Raw genomic sequence first — 19,920 nt, 5'->3', positions numbered from 1 at the left:
ATGAGATCACGTATATAGAGTGTCTGGCCTCCTTTTCACCCACAGTAGCCTCAACATACATGACTGAGCTTTCTTCTCTCTGTGATGTCTCCATCTTCAAAGTGCACTCACATGTTGTCATCATGGGGACATATCAATTTGCCTCTTTTTCTTTCATATAATGTCTCCCTGCAATGCTTTTCCATATTGGATTGATCGTTTTCATGGTGGCATTCCATTGGAGAATGTACTGTAGGAATCTACTTAGTCATCTCCCTATTGAGAGGCATTTTGGTGATTTTTAGTTTTGGCCTGAGCACACATTGTTCCGTGCAATAGTTTCTGCAGGATGAACCCCTCCCGGGTGATACTGGGCAGGCACATCTTTACCGTTCCTCTCTGGTATTGTCAAACCCCCTACAGAAGGCTGAGCTGATCACCAAGCTGTGTCCTTAGCAGTGCATGAGTAGGCATTGTTGAGTGTTGATTGGTACTTTTTTTTCTTTTTGTTTTTTAGCTAGTCTTCTAAGATTAAAGGTAACATGTGATTGAAGGGGTTTTTTGTTTGTTTGTTTTATTTATTTTGTTAGACTAATAGATACCTAGGGGTCTCTCATGGAGGCTTTAATTTATTTTTCCTTTAAATATTAGTGAGGATAATCTTTTCTGATATGTTTTGTTAGTTTCCTAATGGTATTTTCTTGGATGTTAATCACGCCCGTGGATATTGACTCATGGTTTTGTACTGTTTTCTTGTAAACTTTGGATAGCATCCATCGATCATCTTCATCTTGTGTATTTTTTTGTGTGGTCCATTTTGTTTCATTTGAGTTTAGTTCTGTGTTCCTCTTTGGGAGTCTTAAATGTTATGTAGTTCGACTGTCCACTCTGCTTACATCATTAAGCATTTGTGGTGGGGAAAGCTAGGCCCCGCCTCATGCCTGTCCATTTCCTCTGTCTCAGGTCTGCCACGTGAATCTGGAGGGGCAGCCTTTCTACTCCAAGAAGGACAGACCCCTGTGTAAGAAGCACGCACACGCCATCAACGTGTAGGGAGCCCGGAGCGTCTGATGCGGACAGGCCGGGAGCCACTCCTGCCGCTGGCAACAAAGGATTCAAGGAGGCTGATGTTTCTTTTGGGGGAAAGGAGGAAGACAGGAAGCTACTGAGCCCTTTTGAAGTATAATTTTAGTCCTTCCTTCTGCACACAGATCGTGTATTTGCATAGTTCAGACTAGAAGCCAAATGAAGATTCCTCAACCAAGCTAGTAATTAATCCAAGGCTGGAGTGGTAATTCAAATGTTCAGAACAGAATTCCAAGAACTCCAAAGTGAAAAACAAAAAAAAGTCATGTTCTCGAAGTGACACCCTTCCCTGAGGTCACCAGAGCAGGGACAGAGCTCAGGGCGCTGTTGGAGACTCTGGAGTGTGCTGTGGAGTTCTCTAGAGCTTGTCTGGCAAGCAGACCCAAGTGCCAAACAGTACTCGTTGTGGGGTATTTTTAGAGCCATAGCTGAGGGCTTGTTAGCTGAGACCGATTGGGCTTTCCTCGCCAAAAAAGGAAGTGTTATTCCGTTACTAGCGTCACGGAGCCACCTCTGCGCATCAGACTTCAGACCTGGAACAGAGTTGAGCATTCTGAGGGAGTCCAGGCGTCTAGGAGGTGCCTTCTGGGAGCCGCGGGGCGGTTGACAGGGCTTTAGGAAGGGCTCTGGCTCACGTCTAAGACATCCTATGTCCCCAGAAGGTTGAGCTCCTTTTCGAATTGTGATGGGAAAGTGGAATTGGGTTTTTCCAGTTTTGCTTTGCTGTGTGTGAGAGGAGATTTTAAAGCGACTCTGGGTTGTGTCTAGCCTTTGTTTTGCTTTATGAAGTTCGTGAGCGTGAATGTCCAGGCTTATGCATGTTTTTCTCTCCCAATCCTGAGACGGCTCACTTATGAAGTCTTCCTCAGCACCCCTTCCCCCAACAGGCGTGATGACCTGTGGACAAGAAGAGAGAGGTGGTGTCTGAAACAGGATGGCAGACTAGGCTGGGAATATGCCCGAACTCTGCATGGGGAGAGGAGTGTTACTTTCTGTCAGCCTCAGTAAGAACACCAGTGTTGGCAGACCTGCACCAGGCTTCTCAAGGGTTCCTTTCAACGCAGTGCACTGATTACGTGCCGGGGTGTTGACTGTTGGGAGGAGAAGAGGGACTGATACGGTACTCATTTGCCATTCGGGCCTATAGTTTGACAATGGATAAGCTGAGTTGATCTAGAACTTGTTTAAGTACTTATTGAAATAGTCTTGGGTCTTCAAACTTCTTTAAACATTAGTGATAGTTTGAGTGAAGAAAGCATTTTAAAGCTGTTAGGTGACAAAGAGAGAAGCTTGGTTTCTGAGCCTGGAAATGGTACATTCTCTTTCCCTTCAGGAAGCACTGTCATTACGCTCATGGAACAAGGCATGGAAGCAGGCAGTCTGAGGGGGTGTTTCTCACTTGAACACAATAGTTAGGTACTCTTCCAACTCACTGCTACTCTCTCCTCACTCCTGTTTTGGATTTTTCTCTTTGCATGTTTTATGAGAATGCATTAGAACATTTTTTTTTCTTCTGAGAACTGAGGCTTCCAGGGGACTGTCTTTCTCCCTGAGTGTGTTCCTTCTCCTTGGAGAAAGAAGCAGCAGGATGTGTCCCTAGCAGGAGGCCCCTGTTTTTTTTCCAAGGGTGAAGCTGTGTCTCGTACATAATTGTGCTCCAACCACCGGGCCTTTCTTTACCTGTTGTGCAGTAAGAAAGTGAATCTAAAGTACCAGATAGTAGAATCTGCTGGGAGTAACGAGATTTTTCAGGAGTTGCAAACAAGTACCTTGGAACATTCTGTTATTTTTGGAAAATTCAAATATACAGGGATAAGGAGGTTGTTGCTTGTACAGAAAAGCTCTTGCTTTCTCTTAAAGCAAAAATGAAAACAAAAACACGTTTTCAGGGATTGGTCTAGAGGAAAGGAAAAACAGTTCCCAAGGGTTAAGTTTCCAAAAATATCTTTTAAAAGGGGTTAGGCGCAAATGGACGCACACATGCCTGTGCGATCATTAAAAAAGTACATGATCATTAAAAGGAAAAGTGAAACATCTCAAAGAAGGACTTCATCATGGTCATTTACTGAATCAGTTTTTCTACATCTCAGAGAGAGCGAGTGTCGCTTCTGAGAGACTCTTTAATTTACCGAAACACATACACAAAAATCATTTTAAAGGCAGTAGGAGAAGAGGATAGTTTTGAATATGGGGTTCCCTCGGTGTTTGCAAGTTTGGCGTAGCTTTGAGGATAAGGTTGTATCTATTTCAAGTTAACATCAGGGCTGTCCTAGGACACCAAACAATTTCTAATAGTTCCTGGTGGGGAGTACACTTTGGATCTACAGTTCTGGTGTCTTCATTTTTGATGCTTATTTAACACTTATAAACACTTATAAATTTTGCAATGGAGTGATTTATGTCTGCAGTGTTTGTGTTAGGAATCTAGCTTTTATAATGTTAGCTTTTCAACTCAGGTACTTTTGCTTTGGGATTTTTTTTTTTTCCTTCAAGATTTCAAAAGTGGAAAGTAGTGTGATAGAGGTGTGCACAAAAATATTTTGCATGTTTGTTTGGTTTGGGGGTTTTTTTTTTGTTTTGTTTTGTTTTGTTTTTGCTTGTGTGAATTCTACTTTTTAGCACAATAAAACCTAAAAAAGGATGAGCAAATACAGATATTTCTGTGTAAAGTTTTTTCACATGACACCAAAACTAGATCATTTCCATACAGATGAAAAAAAAAGTTTAAGGCAAAACAAAATGTCCTACGGAGAAGAAGCACAAATAACTCACTTGCTCTGTTGGGTGTGTGGTTCAACAGCAGTTTAATTGCTTCGTTTAAACAGACAAGGATATGTGAATAATACAAATGTTTTGCATACAAAGGGAATTGATCAGGTAAATAATAAAGTGAAGACCAGGCTTTGCCTTTTCTTTTTGGAAAAGTTTATTTATTTAGCTACTAGGTGATTAAATATTTCGGATTTATTTATTTTTATTCTGTTCTAAATGGCTCCATTTCCAGAAAAGTTGGTATATTTTCTTCCATGTCTTTTGTTTTGAAATAAGCCCACAGAAAAACCCTCTCATGGCACTTTTTTTCTTTTTTAATAAGGAAGACCCTTCTGAGGATACTATGCTTAACGAAACCAATTCCCTCTTTGTTTTTTTTTTTTTTTTTTTTGTTTTTAAAGATTTTATTTATTTATTTGACAGACAGAGATCACAAGTAGGCAGAGAGGCAGGCAGAGAGAGAGGAGGAAGCAGGCTCCCCGCCAAGCAGAGAGCCCGATGTGGGGCTCGATCCCAGGACCCTGGGATCATGACCTGAGCCGAAGGCAGAGGCTTTAACCCACTGAGCCATCCAGGCGCCTCGATTCCCTCTTTGTTAAGGTATTCTGTTTCCAAGCATTACTTGAAAAGAAAGAGAAAATGTTTATAATTTATTTGATTTTTTTAGTACCTCAATCAGATTTTCAAAGAGCTATACGATTGCAAGAAGGAATAAGATATTATTTTAGCACTTTTCAAAGCTGTAGCAATTTAGATGGAGAAAAAGAAAAAAAAGGAGTCTCATAGAGTCATAGAATGTAAAGTTGGAAGGAATCTAAGAAATCCCCTGGGCACTTTCCAGATGTGGAAACCGAGAAAGGGGAATTAGCTTCCCAGTACATTCGGTCTTCTGGGGAAGCAGCTGGGGACCATGCACTGAACATGGACTTTGACATGTTAAGACCAGGGCTTAGATCAAGGTGATCTAATATCAATAGGGTGATATTGGCAGACCAACTCTCATCCCTTCTGAGAGTGAAGGTACTGACACCTGCCTCCCAGGTGTTTTGAGAGCTAAATGCAATAGCTTTTGTTAGAAATTACAACACAAATGTTAGTGACCATTATCACCAATGGAGTAGGTGAGAACTGAGCCCAAGGTCCTCACTCTTCCTTGATTTTCTTTTCTTTTCTTTTTTTAAAATTTCTTTTCAGCGTAACAGTATTCATTGTTTTTGTACCACATTCCTTGATTTTCTTAACTCCTTCAATGTGTCCATTCAGAAAAAAATGCTTTGGGAAAACTTGAAGCAAGAATAAATATTACACAAGGAGCTGGGAAATATGAACCACCTGGATGAAAATTTGGTAGAATTACCTTGTGCTAGAATTTCTGCCCTTTTCACAGAAGCAAATTTGTTTATTCATTTGTTCATTCATTCATTCTTTCAACTGATATTTATTGAGCACCTGCTCTATTCAGGTGCTGGTCTGGACACTGGGAAAATAATAGTAAATAAAACAAACAAAAACCGCTCTTCTCACGGAACTTAGATTCTAGGGGTTTGGAATCTGCAAAACAAGATAATAACTAACTTATGTTGGACTAGTCCTGAGGCGAAACAGCTGACTATTGGAAGCCACTCTCCAGGCTAACCACTGGCATTCATCCGGACTCAGGCTTCTGCATGACAGAGATGTGGCACAAAGAACAGGTTCTGGATCAAATCAGAGGAAAGGGCTGCAAACACTGTTCATTCGAGAGAGTCACGGTATACATACGTGAGTTGCACTAGTGCCCGGTCCCCAGTAAAGAAACTTGCTTCATTTAACTTAGCACAGAATATGGAATTCCAATTTTGAAACACCTCTTAAAGTTTGGGTTTAGGCTTTCCAGGTTCTAGCTTTCCCAGGACAATCCTGACCAAGTTAAGAATTTTTCTCCATGTTCCACTCACACACTTCAATCAAATCAACAACTTGGGCAATGTATGTTGCTGTTGTTTTTTAACAGATTTAATTTTCAGAGCAGTTTTAGGTTCACAGCAAAATTGAGCAGAAGGTACACAGGTGGCCCAGATTCTCCTTGCTCCAACTCACACATAGCCTCCCCCATTATCAGCAACCCCCACCAGAGTGGGACGTTCATTACAATTGCTGAACCCCTACTGAGGTGTCATTATCACCCAAAGTCCACAGGTTACATTAGGGTTCACTCTTAGTGGGTTTGACACACTCATATGCCTTGGGTTTGAGCAAATGTATGATGACATCCCAACGTCATACAGAGTTGCAGTAAAAGCATTCTGTGTTGGGGTGCCTGGGTGACTCAGTGGGTTAAGCCTCTGCCTTCGGCTCAGGTCATGATCTCAGGGTCCTGGGACCAAGCCCCACATCAGGCTCTCTGCTCAGCACCACCTCTCTCTCTGCCTCTCTGCCTACTTGTGATCTCTCTCTGTCAAATAAATAAATAAAATCTTTAAAAAAAAAAAAAAAAAGAGCCTTCTGTGCTGTACCTACTCACCTCTTCCTCTCCCCTAGCCCCTGACAACCACTGATCTGTTTACTGTCTCCATAGTTTTGCCTTTTCCGGACTGTCATAGAGTTGGAATCACACAGTATGTAGCCTTTGTAGGCTGTTGGCTTCGTTCACTTAGTAATAATATGCATTTAAGTTTCCTCTAGGTCTTTTTATGGCTTGACGCCTCATTCCTTTATAGTGCTGAAAAATATTCCAGCAATATATCTTTTCATTCAACAAATATTCAGTAAGTGGCTGGGCTCTGGTGTACGGATGAAGGGTGTACAATCCAGACAAGGTTTCCTGCTTTCACTTTCAGGGACAAGACAAGCAAGAAGCTGGTATACATCATCAGTATAATTTGAGGCAGTGAGTGCTACAGGAAAATAAAACAAGAGCGTGGTGTTGGGGGCAAAGTAAGCTACTTTTGGCTGGGTAGTCAGGGAAGACCTTCTTGGAGATAATATTCGGGCTGAGGGAGGTCTGAATGATGAGAAGAAACCAACCATACCAAAGTTGGAGATAGAGTGTTTCAGAAGGAGGGAAAAATACATGTGGAGGCTTTAAGGGAAGGATTTTGGCACAGGGAAGGCCCAGGCTTGAAAGTACAACTAAGGAGAGGGCAGTAAGAGAGGAGGCGAGGAGCACAGAGGACATTGTAGGTCTCAGTAAGACATGCCACATAATGCTGTCAAATTCCTGCCAGTTGAAAGGAGATAAATATTTGAATCCAAGAACTCCACTTTTTTTAAAAAAAATATTTTATTTATTTATTTGAGAGAGAGAGAGAGAGCGTGCAAGCACAAGCAGCGGGGAGGGGCAGAGGGAGAAGCAGGCTCCCTGCCGAGCAAGGACTCAATCTGAGGACCCTGGAATCATGATCTGAGCCGAAGGCAGATGCTTAGCTGCCTGAGCCACCGCAGGATCCCAAGAATTTCCATTTTTGATAAAAGAATAAATTTTACTTTCCCTGGGGTGCCTAGGTGGCTCTGTTAAGTGGCAGACTCTTGATTTCGGCTCAGGGTCGTGGGATAAAGCCCCGTTTGGGGCTCCATGCTGGGTGTGGAGCCTGCTCAAGATTTTCTGTCTCCTCTTTCTCTGCCCTGCCCTCCTCCCCCTGCTCAAGTGTGCTCTCTCACCTGAAAAAAACATTGAAACTGTTCATCAAGCAGTTTTGGATGAATATGGCAAAACTAGTTTCATACAGTTGTCTAACGTTGGGGAAACAGATCTGTGTAGCTATAGATCACATTGTTTTCTGAAATCTGGGAAACAGACCCATGCTTGTATACGCACCCACACAAACTGCACACACACATTAGGTTTTACTTAGTTGGAATCATACTATATATACTGTTCTAAGATTTTCTTTTTTTTAAAAACAATTTATGTTTTAACTATGAACTTTACTGTTTGATCCTACTTAAACCTCTATAGGGGCACCTGGCTGGCTCAGTTTGAAGAGCATGTGACTCTTGACCTCGGGGTCATGGGTTAGAGCCCCAAAATGGGTGTAGAGATTATTTTTTAAAAATAGATTAACTTGAGACGCCTGGGTGGCTCAGTTGGTTAAGCGGCTGCCTTCGGCTCAGGTCATGATCCCAGCATCCTGGGATCGAGTCCCTTGCTCGGCAGGGAGCCTGCTTCTCCCTCTGCCTCTGCCTGCCTCTCTGTCTGCCTGTGCTTGCTCGCTCTCTTTCCCTCTATCACTGACAAATAAATAAATAAATACTCTTTAAAAAAATAAAATAAAAATAGATTAACTTAAGGGGCGCCTGGGTGGCTCAGTGGGTTAAAGCCTCTGCCTTCGGCTCGGGTCATGATCTCAGGGTCCTGGGATCGAGCCCCACATTGCGCTCTCTGCGCAGCAGGGAGCCTGCTTCCTCCTCTCTGCCTGCCTGTCTGCCTACTTGTGATCTCTATCTGTGAAATAAATAAATAAAAATTTCGAAAAAACAAAAAAGATTAACTTAAATAAATAAAGCTCTACAGAATACATAATAAGGGTAATCTAAGTAATAATGATCCCAAGTTAATGTGTTTATTGAGCTTGTGGCATAAATTCTGCCATGAATTTTGTCAAGGCTGTCAACTACTTTGCTGAATTATTCGACATCTATGTCTTCCATGTACAGCTCTCCTGAGATCCTCAGGCTCACATATCCAGATTTTCTTTACTGTCTCTCCTGGATATCCTACAGCCATCTCCAAGTCAGCCTATTTCATAGGCTGGAGGAATGGCCATGGCTGGGTTCTTCCCATCTTTTCTCTTAGTACCTTGAGGTACAGTGGTTGGTTCAGGAAGTGGGTTTGTAACCAAACCAGAACAGTTAGAACATTTCCCTGAGATTTTGTTAAACCTGGAGCTTGGAAATGGATAGTTTTTTCTCTTACTGGTGGCCAAGCTGGAAGAATGCTAGTCCAAAAGCCCTGTGTTCCCTCCTGTGCAGAGAAGTCTGTCTGCTATAGGAGAGAGAGAAGCCAACAGATACTAAGAAGCAAAGATTAGAAATGAGGAGGAGGAAGTGTTCTGCCAACATGAAGGCTCCTGGATCTAGTCATTCCTGAGGCGCCACACCTATCTCTTTCTTGATGTAATAAATTTCCCCTTGATCCTTGAGCTTGCTTCCATTGGGTTTCTGTCTCTTGCAACCAATACAATGCCCATGCTGGATTCAGGATGGTGGGAGGAGCTGAAGCCCCCACCATTTGCCACTCGTCTTACCCATGCCACCCCATCCGAACAGAAAGAGTGCCGATTTTTGTTAACATAGTTTCGTCACCAGTCCCATAGTCCTGCTGCTTTGCACCTCTTCTGTGTAGGAATTCTGGACCTGATGCTGACTGAGTTTACTGCTCTACCCCCAACCTGCTTCTCCTCTCGTATCGTTTCATTCAGGGCATGGCAGGTCCCACCCGGTCATTGAAACTGGAAATCTGGGAGTCATCCTATGTGTCTGTCTTCTCCTACCACTGCTCCTTCTGACAAGAGTTAACACAGGCCGCCATATTTATTTCCTGATCTGTCTGGGAACTGTTCCTTTCGCTCCTCCTCAGAACCCTTCCTGCCTCCAAACATCTTTCTAGGTATCTCCCCAGCTTCCGGACCTTGTCTCCTTTTGGCTGCCCATCTACCGCTAACCCACCACCCACACAGCAGGTGGTGATATCTCTTCAAAAATAAATCTGGCCATCAGTTAATGGTCTTGCTTAACATTTGTAAATGGCTTCCCATGACCACTCAGTAGTGCCCACACTAACTGCATACAGGACCCCACGCACTAGCAATGTGGATTTCTATAGCCTCTTAACCTGTCACGGACTTACCTTCTCTTCTCAGCCATCCTGGGAGCCAGCATTCCGTCCTTGGTCCTTCCACCACACTCTTGCATTTCCCCATTACTTAATAATTGACTGCTTATTTCAATTATTTCTTTCTCACCTGTTTACACAAGAAACAGCTATAAACAATGGCTATTTGGAGTGCATTTATGGGTTAGTCAAACTGTGAAAACTCTGAATACTTTTCCACAGCAGCACACGCCTTGGATTATCATTTCCCTCCATCTATAGCGAGGCAGGATACTGATGAAATTTAGAACTGAAACGGCAAAAGGATGCCATGTTGATGCAGCTTAGCTGGGAGCTGAGTTCCTTTTCTCACATACAAATCTTATTTTAAAAACCAAAAGATTTCGCTAAGTAAATTCTTGGGGCTGCATTTCCATTTGCAAATCAGGTGTCCCCTTATCTAAGCCTGACTCAAGGTCTCATTGATGCATAAAAGTAGGTATAAATAGACGATTTCAAAATAATTTTCAGATTCAAGGGAGAACCCGTGGACAAAGGTCTTATCTTTTATTTCTGATGAAGCGCTTTGAATGACAGAGGCTCCTTGCATTTGCAGAATGGGTGCAAGGCATCCAGGGTGTGCCTGCGGTCCAAGACAGAAGGCCAATAGTGAGGACAATTCTGTTCTGCTGTGGTCATCGCCACGGAGACCCCTACAGAGTCTCCTTCCATACTTGCGACTTTTCGGTGACGGTAGGTTCAGGAGGCCCTGAAGAAAAGTAGGCATCGATTACATAAGAAACTGATTGAGTTTGGGATCCAGATTTTCAGAAATAAGCTTGAGGTGCCACGGGACTAATCAGGCACTAACTCAGCCTGGGAATGGGCAGCAAAGGGTTTCTAGAGAAGGAAATTCCTGAGTTAAGGCTGGAACGAAGAACTGGAGCCCAGCCCAAGCTGAACCAGAACTTACATACTAATTACTGAATGGCACTGGGCTGTATTTGAAGTAAGGCTCATTAGGAGTTTTATAGTTTGTTTTCTTTCCCCCTCAACATAAACACTGATGGACCAATCACTTTCTAGAAGGAAAAGGAAAGGTAACGAGAATTAATTGAGCATCGACTCTATGCCAACTGTTTCCCATATATTCTCATTTAACTTTCACATTTGTCTCACTAGATTTTATTTATTTATTTATCCCCATTTTATAGATGAAGAGATTGGGATTTAGAGAGGTTGACAAAGTCCACACAAGGTCAAAAATTAGGAAGTTCAGCCAGAATTTTTACTCCAAAGTTGATGTTCTTCCCACCGCATCGTATTGTTTAGCCTGTTCTGAAGTGTCTGTCTACCGGGTGGGTGCAGAGGCAGTCAAGAGAACAGTGGATTGACTTCAAGTTTTAAAGACAAAAGGAAAGAAAAAGACGTTTTCCATAAGCGATTTGGCCATCTCCTTTGGTCATAGAAAGTTCTGGAAGAGGACTTCTGGGCTACTCCTCTGACTGGCATTGCAGCACCCTACCTCGCCAAGCCAGATCTGCTGAATCTGGACTTGGGGAAGGAAGGGTTCATGGAACATCCTTGGGCGTGTCCACTGAGGTCTGCTTTACACAGTTTATAATTTGCTGTAAACAGCTGGCTGTTCCTAATTAAACCTGTATGGTCATGCCTGAACTTTTAGGAAATGAGGACTTCTTTTTATGCTTCTCTTCTCAGTGGTTAAACCAGAGCCTTCTCCAGCCTCATGAGCCTCCTGAACCTGTGAGGTCTTGATCCCCAGTCTCTGCACCGGCGTCTACAAATGCAAAGCAGTCAACAAATTGGGGAGGAGAGTGCTGGTGATGCAGAGCCATCTCCTCCAGAGAGATGTCCTGTGATTCTATTTAACAGGGCTCTAGGACTCTCCATACACAGGTTCTCTGCTTTTCAGGCTAGGATCGAAGAGAATACCAATCTATCCATGAACTAAAAGCTGGTGGCTGAGGGTCATATTTTAAGAAACAGTTGCTCAGAATGACTACTTCTCTCTTAGACACATAGACTGGATAAAATTTCCTTAGTCTGAAATTGGTGATAAAAGAAATGAATGGGTTTATGTACCTTAAATTTTTTTTTTTAACTAAGAAAGCAATATGTATTTAATAAAATCCAAAAAACACGTATAAATAGGAAGAAGAAAAAAGTAATCCTAGTCCTACTATCTGGAGACAATCACAATTAGTATTTTGGCCTATTTTCTACATTTTATTTTATACTATTTAAAAATCTTTAAGTTTATTTATTGTAATGTGGCAAGAGTCCCTCTTATATAACCATAATTTTATTCCTATTGAACAGCAGTTCTCTATTTCTGGTGCTTTGCAAATTCACAAAAACTTCCCTAGTAGCAAACCATAGAAATGATCCCGGGGGGGGGGGGGCGCACGTGGGTGGCTCAATTGGTTGGGAGACTGCCTTCCGCACGGTTGGTGATCCTGGAGTCCCCAGATCGAGTCCCACATCGGGCTCCCTGCTTGGCGGGGAGTCGGCCACTCCCTCTGACTCTCTCCCCTCTCAGGCTCTCTCTCTCAAGTAAATAAATAAGATCTGTAAAAAAAAAAAAAAAAAAAAAAAAAAACAAAAAACAGAGTAAGAAATGATCCCTGAAAGTAGTCTTTCTACCATTTGTTTTGAATGGTGAGAACAGAAACGGGGAAAGAATCAATTTAGGAGATGGGCTCAGATACTGTTACAAGGCCTGAGCTGAGCAGGTCATGGTCTCTACCATCACTGTCCAACAGAACTTTCTGTGATGATGGAACTGTTCTATATCCACACTCTTCCGAGATGCGGCTATTGAGCACTAGTGTGCCTAGATTGAGAAATTGAGTTTTATTTATTTATTTTTTTTAAGATTTTATTTATTTATTTGACAGAGAGAGAGATCACAAGTAGGCAGAGAGGCAGGCAGAGAGAGAGGAAGGGAAGCAGAGAGCCCAATGGCTCTCGATCCCAGGACCCTGGGATCATGACCTGAGCCGAAGGCAGAGGCTTAACCCACTGAGCCACCCAGGCGCCCCTTATTTACTTTTAACTAATTTAAAACTTACGTAGTCACACCAGCAAGTGACTATTTATGGGGCGGTTCAAGTCCACACAGATGATTTATAAAGGGGTTACTTGCTGGTCTCAGAGTGTACAGTGGGCAGGGATTGAAACTCGGCTTTAGAGTGCTGTATCTGCCATTTCAAACAATGACGTAGCTCCGAATACCTTCTCAGCAATGAGAAAGGCCACTCCAAGAAAAAAATATGGAGACGGGCTCACAATTAGTCTCTGAAAAGGAAGTCAGTCATTAGCTACCTTCTGACATCCTAGCAATTAACCAGTCTTGGGAGAAGAGCAGGTATCTCCAGAGAGGTGCCAAATAAATAGGAGATAAGAGACTATAAAAATGAAAAGCCTTTCGGTCTTTCATCACAGGATAATCCAATGCATGTGAATTAATGGCAAAAGGCTCGCTAATAGCCTTTGTGAGGAAATAGGAGCAGTGTAGCAGGATATCCTTTTTCCGCACTAAAGCACCCAATTCTTTCAATTTTATATACAGCGGAAGCAATTAATTGTACTAGAAAGAAATCCACAGCTGGCTTTTCCTGATGGCCCCATAAGCAACAAGCACTATTGTTCAGCTTCCGGGATAGATGTAAAGTCATTCTACTGCACGGCTGAGGTTTTTCTGATTGTTTAGTTTGACTTTCCAAAGACAAAAACCTGGGTAAAAACCACGTTGCAATTCTTCTGATCATGGCATGTTTTCAGTATAAGCAACTGTCAAAAGTTAATTTTTTATCTGTAATATAATCCACGCATGTGACTTCATGCTAGTGTTTCTTCTAAACTTTGTGACTGAATCTTAAGTTATTCACTTTTGTTTGTTTTCCATGTTTATATGAAGTTGAACTGTACTGTTTCTGCTTTTGTGGTTAACATTCATAGTGTGGCTATTCGAGGATTGTGCATAACAAAAAATACGATTAGATGTCAAAAACCTAGAAACTCAACATTTCAAACTACTGGCCTGGGTTGTGTTGTTTTGCCTTTTAGAAGCATTAAAATACACTGTATTTCATCAGTTCTTAAAAGCGCATTATTGGACGTTTTATTGTCTTTGAATTTTGAAAGTATAACAATGAAAGACTTTTGTTATTCAAAAGAACATCTACCTTGATCAAATAAATAAAAGTTTTGATTAATTATACATCTTACATGGGATTCTAACTGACTTAATTCTGACAAATACTCATCCTGCTGCTTTCATTTCCCTCAAATGCCCTGAAAGGTATAAAGTACATAATGTTATACAATAAAATGTTACATATATATGTTACAGTAACATGATATGAAATATATAATATTATAATGAACATTATATAAAATACATAATGTTAAACAATAAAACAGTGGATTCTTATTTATTTATTTATTCAACAGAAAGAAACAACAAGAGAGGGAACACAAGCAGAGGGCTGCTGGAGAGGGAGACACTGGGATCATGACCTGAGCTGAAGGCAGACGGTTAATGACTAAGCCACCCAGGCACCCTAAAAAGCAAATTCTTGAAGCAAGCCAGGGATAAGGCTCCCAGCCTGCAGCTCGAGTCGTACTTTTCTGTTATTCAATAGGGCCAGGTGGAAGGTGCCTGGGTGCCTGTGTGGCTCAGTCAGTTAAGCATCTGCCTTTGGCCTGGGTCATGGTCTCAGGGTTTTGGGATTAGGCCCTGAGTCAGCCTCCCTGCTTGATGGGGAGCCTGCTTCTCCCTCTCCCTCTGCTCCTCTCCTCCTGCTTGTGCACACACACACATTCTCTCTCTCAAATAAACAAATAAAATCTTTTAAAAAAATGTAAAAAAAAGAGAAATCTGGAAAAACTGAGCAAGATCAGTTAAAGAGGGAATGACCATTAGGAGGATACTTAGTAACTAATTCTGGTAGACAGTGAAGAAGACAGGTGTTAAGGTGCATAGCAAACTAAATGTAAAATAATCTACATTTTTATAGAAACACTGACAGGTATTAGTTCCTGGTTGACTATCTATATGATTCTGCTTCTGCATGAAAGAAGTGTGGAAGTTGTTTTAAAGAGCATATAGAACTCTAGAACTCAAGTTTTATTTATTGAAAAATAGTTGTTAAAATTTAAAGTCAAGGATATAACCCTGTCTTTGTTGATCAAAATAAACGACTGAGGGCAAACTATCCATAGAGAACAAACTGAAATATCAACTCTTTAAAGGGCAATAAATCCTGACTCAGAAGCAAATATCAAATGAAGGAATTATTTTTTTACTAGATTTTAAGTTTGAGAGGAGTCCAAGAAAATCCCTAGTTCATCCATCCATTCCTTCATTTATTTAGGGATAGGAGTCCAATAAAATGCCTAGTTGGTTCGTTCATTCATTCATTCACTCATTCATTCATTCAATAAGTATTAACTAACCACCTACTGGTGTGCCAGGCAGTATGCTAAATCCTAGGGATATAGTGGAGTGAAAATAAGATAGTTTCTGTCCCCCAGGGCGTGGATAGGCACCAACATGTGTGGTGTATAAACTAGTATGCCTGGTCACATTGGTGGCACCACACCACATCTTGGAAGACATCTGGATTACTGAGTAGACCACAACCAGTAGGTACAGTATGACTCAGCATTCCTGATCCAGGACTGTACTTCCCCAGTTATCTGTCTGAATCCTCATTCCCAACACCTCGTCTTCCTTTGTCTAGTCATTCACAAGGTCATCATACTCAGCTCCAGATGCGGGCATTTCTGGGCCACTCGTCCCAAAGGAATTCTTGAGTAGAACCAACGTTGAGGAGTAGTAAGAAGAATCAGGTGTGGGTTTTTACATTTACGAAGATACACACACACACACACACACACACACATCTGTTATACTTTGATTATTCATTAACTTGATAAAAGCTATACATACACACACATATATATGCACACATAAAAAATATTTAGTTGTTTTGTTTTTATCTGATTAACAAATAAAGTATTCTAAGCCATAAACCCACTGCCCTCAGGAAAGGGAAAGGCAGGGTGGGGGACTGCTAAGAATGGAGAAGGAAAGGGTTTACTGTGGGCTGGGGTGGGGAGGCCCCAGCTCCAGGTGTTCGGTGGGAGGAATTCTAGCCCTCTAGGCAGTACCTGATAGTCACAGAGCTGTGAGTAAACAACAGGTGGTAGTCCAGGAGAGCAGCAGGCATCAGGATGCCCAACTTGAGGTTATGGGGAAAGGAGGCCTGACAGATGGATAGAATACAGGCAGAGAATCTAGAAACGAAGAGCTGGAGGTTGATAAGTGTTGCTACCAAGGGTAAGAGTGCACAGCAGAGTGTACTGCAGGGCTGGGGCTGACTCTAGAGAGCAGAGTCCGGAGAACAGGCAGGGAAAAATCAGGTTCCACACAGGTTAATAGGCCAGGGCTTCAAGCATAAGAAAGAGGCTGTGAGTCAGTTCAAAGAAAGGAGCCAAGGTTGAGGCTCCCCACGTTAAGTAGCAAACGTAGCAGGAGGCTGGGTTCTGGCTTGGGACAGGAGCTCTGAGACTCTTCCTGCCACAAGGCCAAGAAAGGATTAGGTTCAGTTTTAAGGGGTATACAGATAGCAGGGAGAGGACTCCAGTGACTGTGGGCTAGGGAGGACCACGCAGTGGCTACTTCGCAGCAAGAGCTTCAGTAAACCATCTTTGAATCATAGTAAACAAGTGCTCTGAAGCAAAGAGAAATGGAAATGGGAAAAGGAGCAAGTAACTGAGAAGTAAAAACAGAAGGAAAAATAAAAAGGAAAGAAATCCATTACAAAGAAAAGAACAAATGCAGATTTTTTGAACTTTATTTTATGCACTGATTTTTTCTTAAACACAATTTGTTTTGGTTTGTTCCTTCTAAACCATAACAGGGTATTATTAACCAGTAGAATAATGTATTAGTGGCCATACTGAGAAATGTAGTATTTCCTCTACCTTTTACAATGCTTTTGTCCATTTAACACTGGGTTTTAAGCTAACCTAAAGTATCACCCTGCCAAGGACATTCCTTCAGTAGTTCCTCCTTACTGGGCTCTAACTTACCTCCATATCCAGAGCCTGAGGGCTGCCTTTGCTTCACAAAATCTTTACAAGAAATGACTTTGGATGGATTAACTTGAATCAATCAAAACTACTGCCTTCCCTGAAAATGGCAGAACCCAGTTACCCTCATCCACCCTTATTGTTTCCAACATAGTCCATGCCACCCTCAAAAGCTAGGTCTTGATGACAAGGTTCAGAAATGCTTAGAGGAAATTCTATTCTTATATCACTCATGTGTTTAACAGGTATGAGCACTTGCTGTGTTCCAGGAGCTAGGCTCTGAGGAGAGAGCGGAGAATAAGAGGGACAAGGTATTTGCTCTCATGGAGTTTACATTCGGGGGGTGGAGGGCAGAGAAACTCAGACCATAAACCAATAACTAAGCAAACAAGGTAATTTCAATTAGTAAAAAGTGGTATAAAGAGAACAAAATTGGCTGTGGGTGCTAATGTAAGGCAGGCAATCAGGGAAGGTGTTTGAGGATCTGCGAACTGTAGAAGGGTAATTTTACATTCCAAACTAAGGCTATGTGATTTGAGTATGCAACTGCCACTCTTGGGGCCTACACCTCAAACTGTGCAGAGGAAGAAAAGGTCGCTTCCAGCCATTCTATTAACGTTCTTAAAGGAAAGCCATCACATTAGAGAATGTTAAAATTGGATGTTGAGGGGCACCTGTGTGGCTCAGTGGGTTAAAGCTTCTGCCTTCAGCTCAGGTCATGATCCCAGGGTCCTGGGATTGAGCCTGTTTCCTCCCCTCTCTCTCTCTGCCTGCCTCTTTGCCTACTTGTGATCTCTGTCAAATGAATAAAATCTTAAAAAAAAAAAAAATTGGACCTTGAGGTGTTGCTGGAGTTTGGGGGCCAGACAATACGTGTCCAGATGTCTCCTTGGGCTTCCTGGCTGCTCTGTTCATTTAGTGGGCAAACTGGAGAAACAAGCTGGCATGCATACACATGCCAGTAACCAGAGAGAACACCATGCCCTACTCAGTGGTAGGTAGGTAGGGTGCCTGCGGTGAAAATGGGAAGGTTTTAAGCTTGGTCAGTACCTGTGCTTTATCTAAAGAGAACAAAAGAATGTCAAGTAACCCAAAGACTTGAAAAGAAGATCCTTCCATAGAGATGCAAAGATACCATAATGGGATGCCTCTATTTTGCTATCATTTCTACAGTGGCATATAACAAAACCCAGGCAACACTGATTTGCTAGTTTCAGAAATTTGATGTACTAAAGTTTTAAACTGAAATTCTTGTCTATTTCATGGACTGACTCACATGCCTAAAAATTGAAGCAAGCTTCAGACGGTATTTTAACACACTTGTCATGATTTTATCTGCCATGACACATTGCTCAGCATACATCACTGAGTTCTTTGGCCAATGTGTCTGACTCTCCTTCAGTAAAAGCTTCACCCTTTCCCCTAAAAATAAAGCAGAAATGTAGAAAACTTGAAAAAGTGACGAGTTTTAGTTGATGAAAGGAAATTCATGGTTGATGCAAGAAAACTCATATTATCATACATTTTCCCTGCACAGCAAGATACTACAACTCTTGACTCTCAAACCTGAGACAGCTCAAGAGTTCATTAAAAAAAAAATGAGAATTGCCGGAGTTGAAAAAAAAAACCAATAACAAAACCTTAGAATTACAGAAGGTATCTGAGGCATAAAGGGCAAATGTGGTTTGTAAAAGGAAAAAAGAAAAAAAAATCTTTAAAGAAGATTGTAAAAGAATTTAGACATTTAAACAAGATTAAAAGGGAATTCTCTGGAATCTAAACATCTCTTTAGGGAGAATGCGTATAAAAACAAATTCCAGTGCTTGGCACATTCTTTTTCTTCCCTTTTTCTTCTTACCTAGCTGAAAAAGTGATTTTATAAAAGGACTTAAAAAGAGTTGTCTTTTGTAGAGACTTAATTTAACACGATACATAACTGTTGCAACACTGAGCAAAGAGATTAAGGTTACCCTTGGTTGTTAAAAGGGGGCCTATATTCTTTTCTTCGGATACAGGATACTGAATACGTTTAACAGCATTTTCCCCGAAGAAAGAGAGAAATGCTAGAAGAGAAGTAGTGACAATTAATTGCATTTTCCAAAGGGAGGGAATGAGACTCCGGAGGGCACACGAGGTCCTAAGAGTGAGCCAAGGTAGAGGCGGGAGCAATATTTATAGTCCGCTGACTTCAGCTGGCCCGGGTTAACGCCGCCGCTCTTCTGCCTTAGGAGTTCACGGGCTCGCAGGTCACAGGGCCCTGGGCGGCCGGGCCTCCCAGCTGCGGGGGAGGGAGGGGTGGGGTGGGGGAGCGGAGATGCCTAGTCTCCCCGCAGCTGCCTCGGAGCCCGCCCACCTGCGCCGGCCTACCTAGGCTTCGGCACACTGGCAGAGAGCCCAGCCCAGGAACCGGGGCGCGGTGGGGATAATGGATGTAGTGTGGCCACACTCTCCTTTCTTTGTCACCACGACCACTACCACGACCTGGCAAGTCCTCGCCATGGTGTGTGAGTGCTGGCGCTCACGTGGAGCACAAGAGTGTGTCAGAGAAGGGGTCCACGCGAAGGGATCCGGGAGGCCGGCCCGTCCCAGAGGTCCCGGCCAGCGCGCAGCCCGCGCCGGCGGTGCCCGCGTCCCTCCACGGCGCTCCGTCGTGTGCGTCTCGCGCGCGGCGTCTGTAGGACGCGGCTCCCGGAGACGAGCCGGCCCCGCCGCGGCGGCGGGAGGGCTGCTCGGTGGGGAGGGGCCGGTGCGGAAGCGCGGAGGAGAAAGCCCCCCCAACGGCAGCCCGGCGCCCCGCTGCCGGGGACAAGGGCCCGCAGCCGGCAAGGGGGCGCCGGGCCTCGCGGACCCTTCGGGCGCTTCCGCCGCGCGCTCGGCTCCTTTCGCGTCCGGGGCGGGGCGGGTGCCTTCCCAGTGCGCGCGCGCGGCTCCGAGTCCGGCGGAGGCCCGCCCCTCCCCCCGGCCCCCGCGCCCGCGCCGGCCCCCCCACCCTCCACCCCGTGCGAGTGTCGGCGGCGGCGGCGGCGGCGGCGGCGGCGGCTGCCGAGATTGGAATCCGCCTGCTGGCGCTCGACGGAGGAGGAGGGAGGAGGGCGGGGAGAGCGAGCAGGAAGGCTCGGACTTCGGCGCGTCCGTCCGCGCGAGACGAGGATCGCACGGCCGCGCGAGGG

At 43.4% G+C, this 19,920-nt stretch overlaps 1 protein-coding gene across 6 annotated transcripts in view; it reads left to right on the top strand.

The window, feature by feature from the left end:
* LDB3 (LIM domain binding 3) overlaps positions 1-3,718 on the top strand; it is a 60,220-nt gene extending 56,502 nt beyond the window's left edge. For all 6 annotated transcript variants that reach the window (XM_004765789.3, XM_004765786.3, XM_045068648.1 and 3 more), the window contains one exon: positions 943-3,718. In XM_004765789.3, the coding sequence (XP_004765846.1) occupies positions 943-1,032 (90 nt within the window). In that variant the 3' untranslated portion in view covers positions 1,033-3,718. The remainder of the gene's footprint in view (positions 1-942) is intronic.
* Positions 3,719-19,920: the final 16,202 nt, after the last annotated feature.

Source organism: Mustela putorius, unplaced genomic scaffold (genome assembly GCF_011764305.1).
Source record: "Mustela putorius furo isolate JIRA1106 unplaced genomic scaffold, ASM1176430v1.1 tig00003909_pilon_pilon_pilon, whole genome shotgun sequence".
Taxonomy (NCBI): domain Eukaryota; kingdom Metazoa; phylum Chordata; class Mammalia; order Carnivora; family Mustelidae; genus Mustela; species Mustela putorius.
The sequence above is the reverse complement of the archived record's forward strand: the minus strand, read 5'-3'. Positions and strand labels throughout refer to the sequence as shown.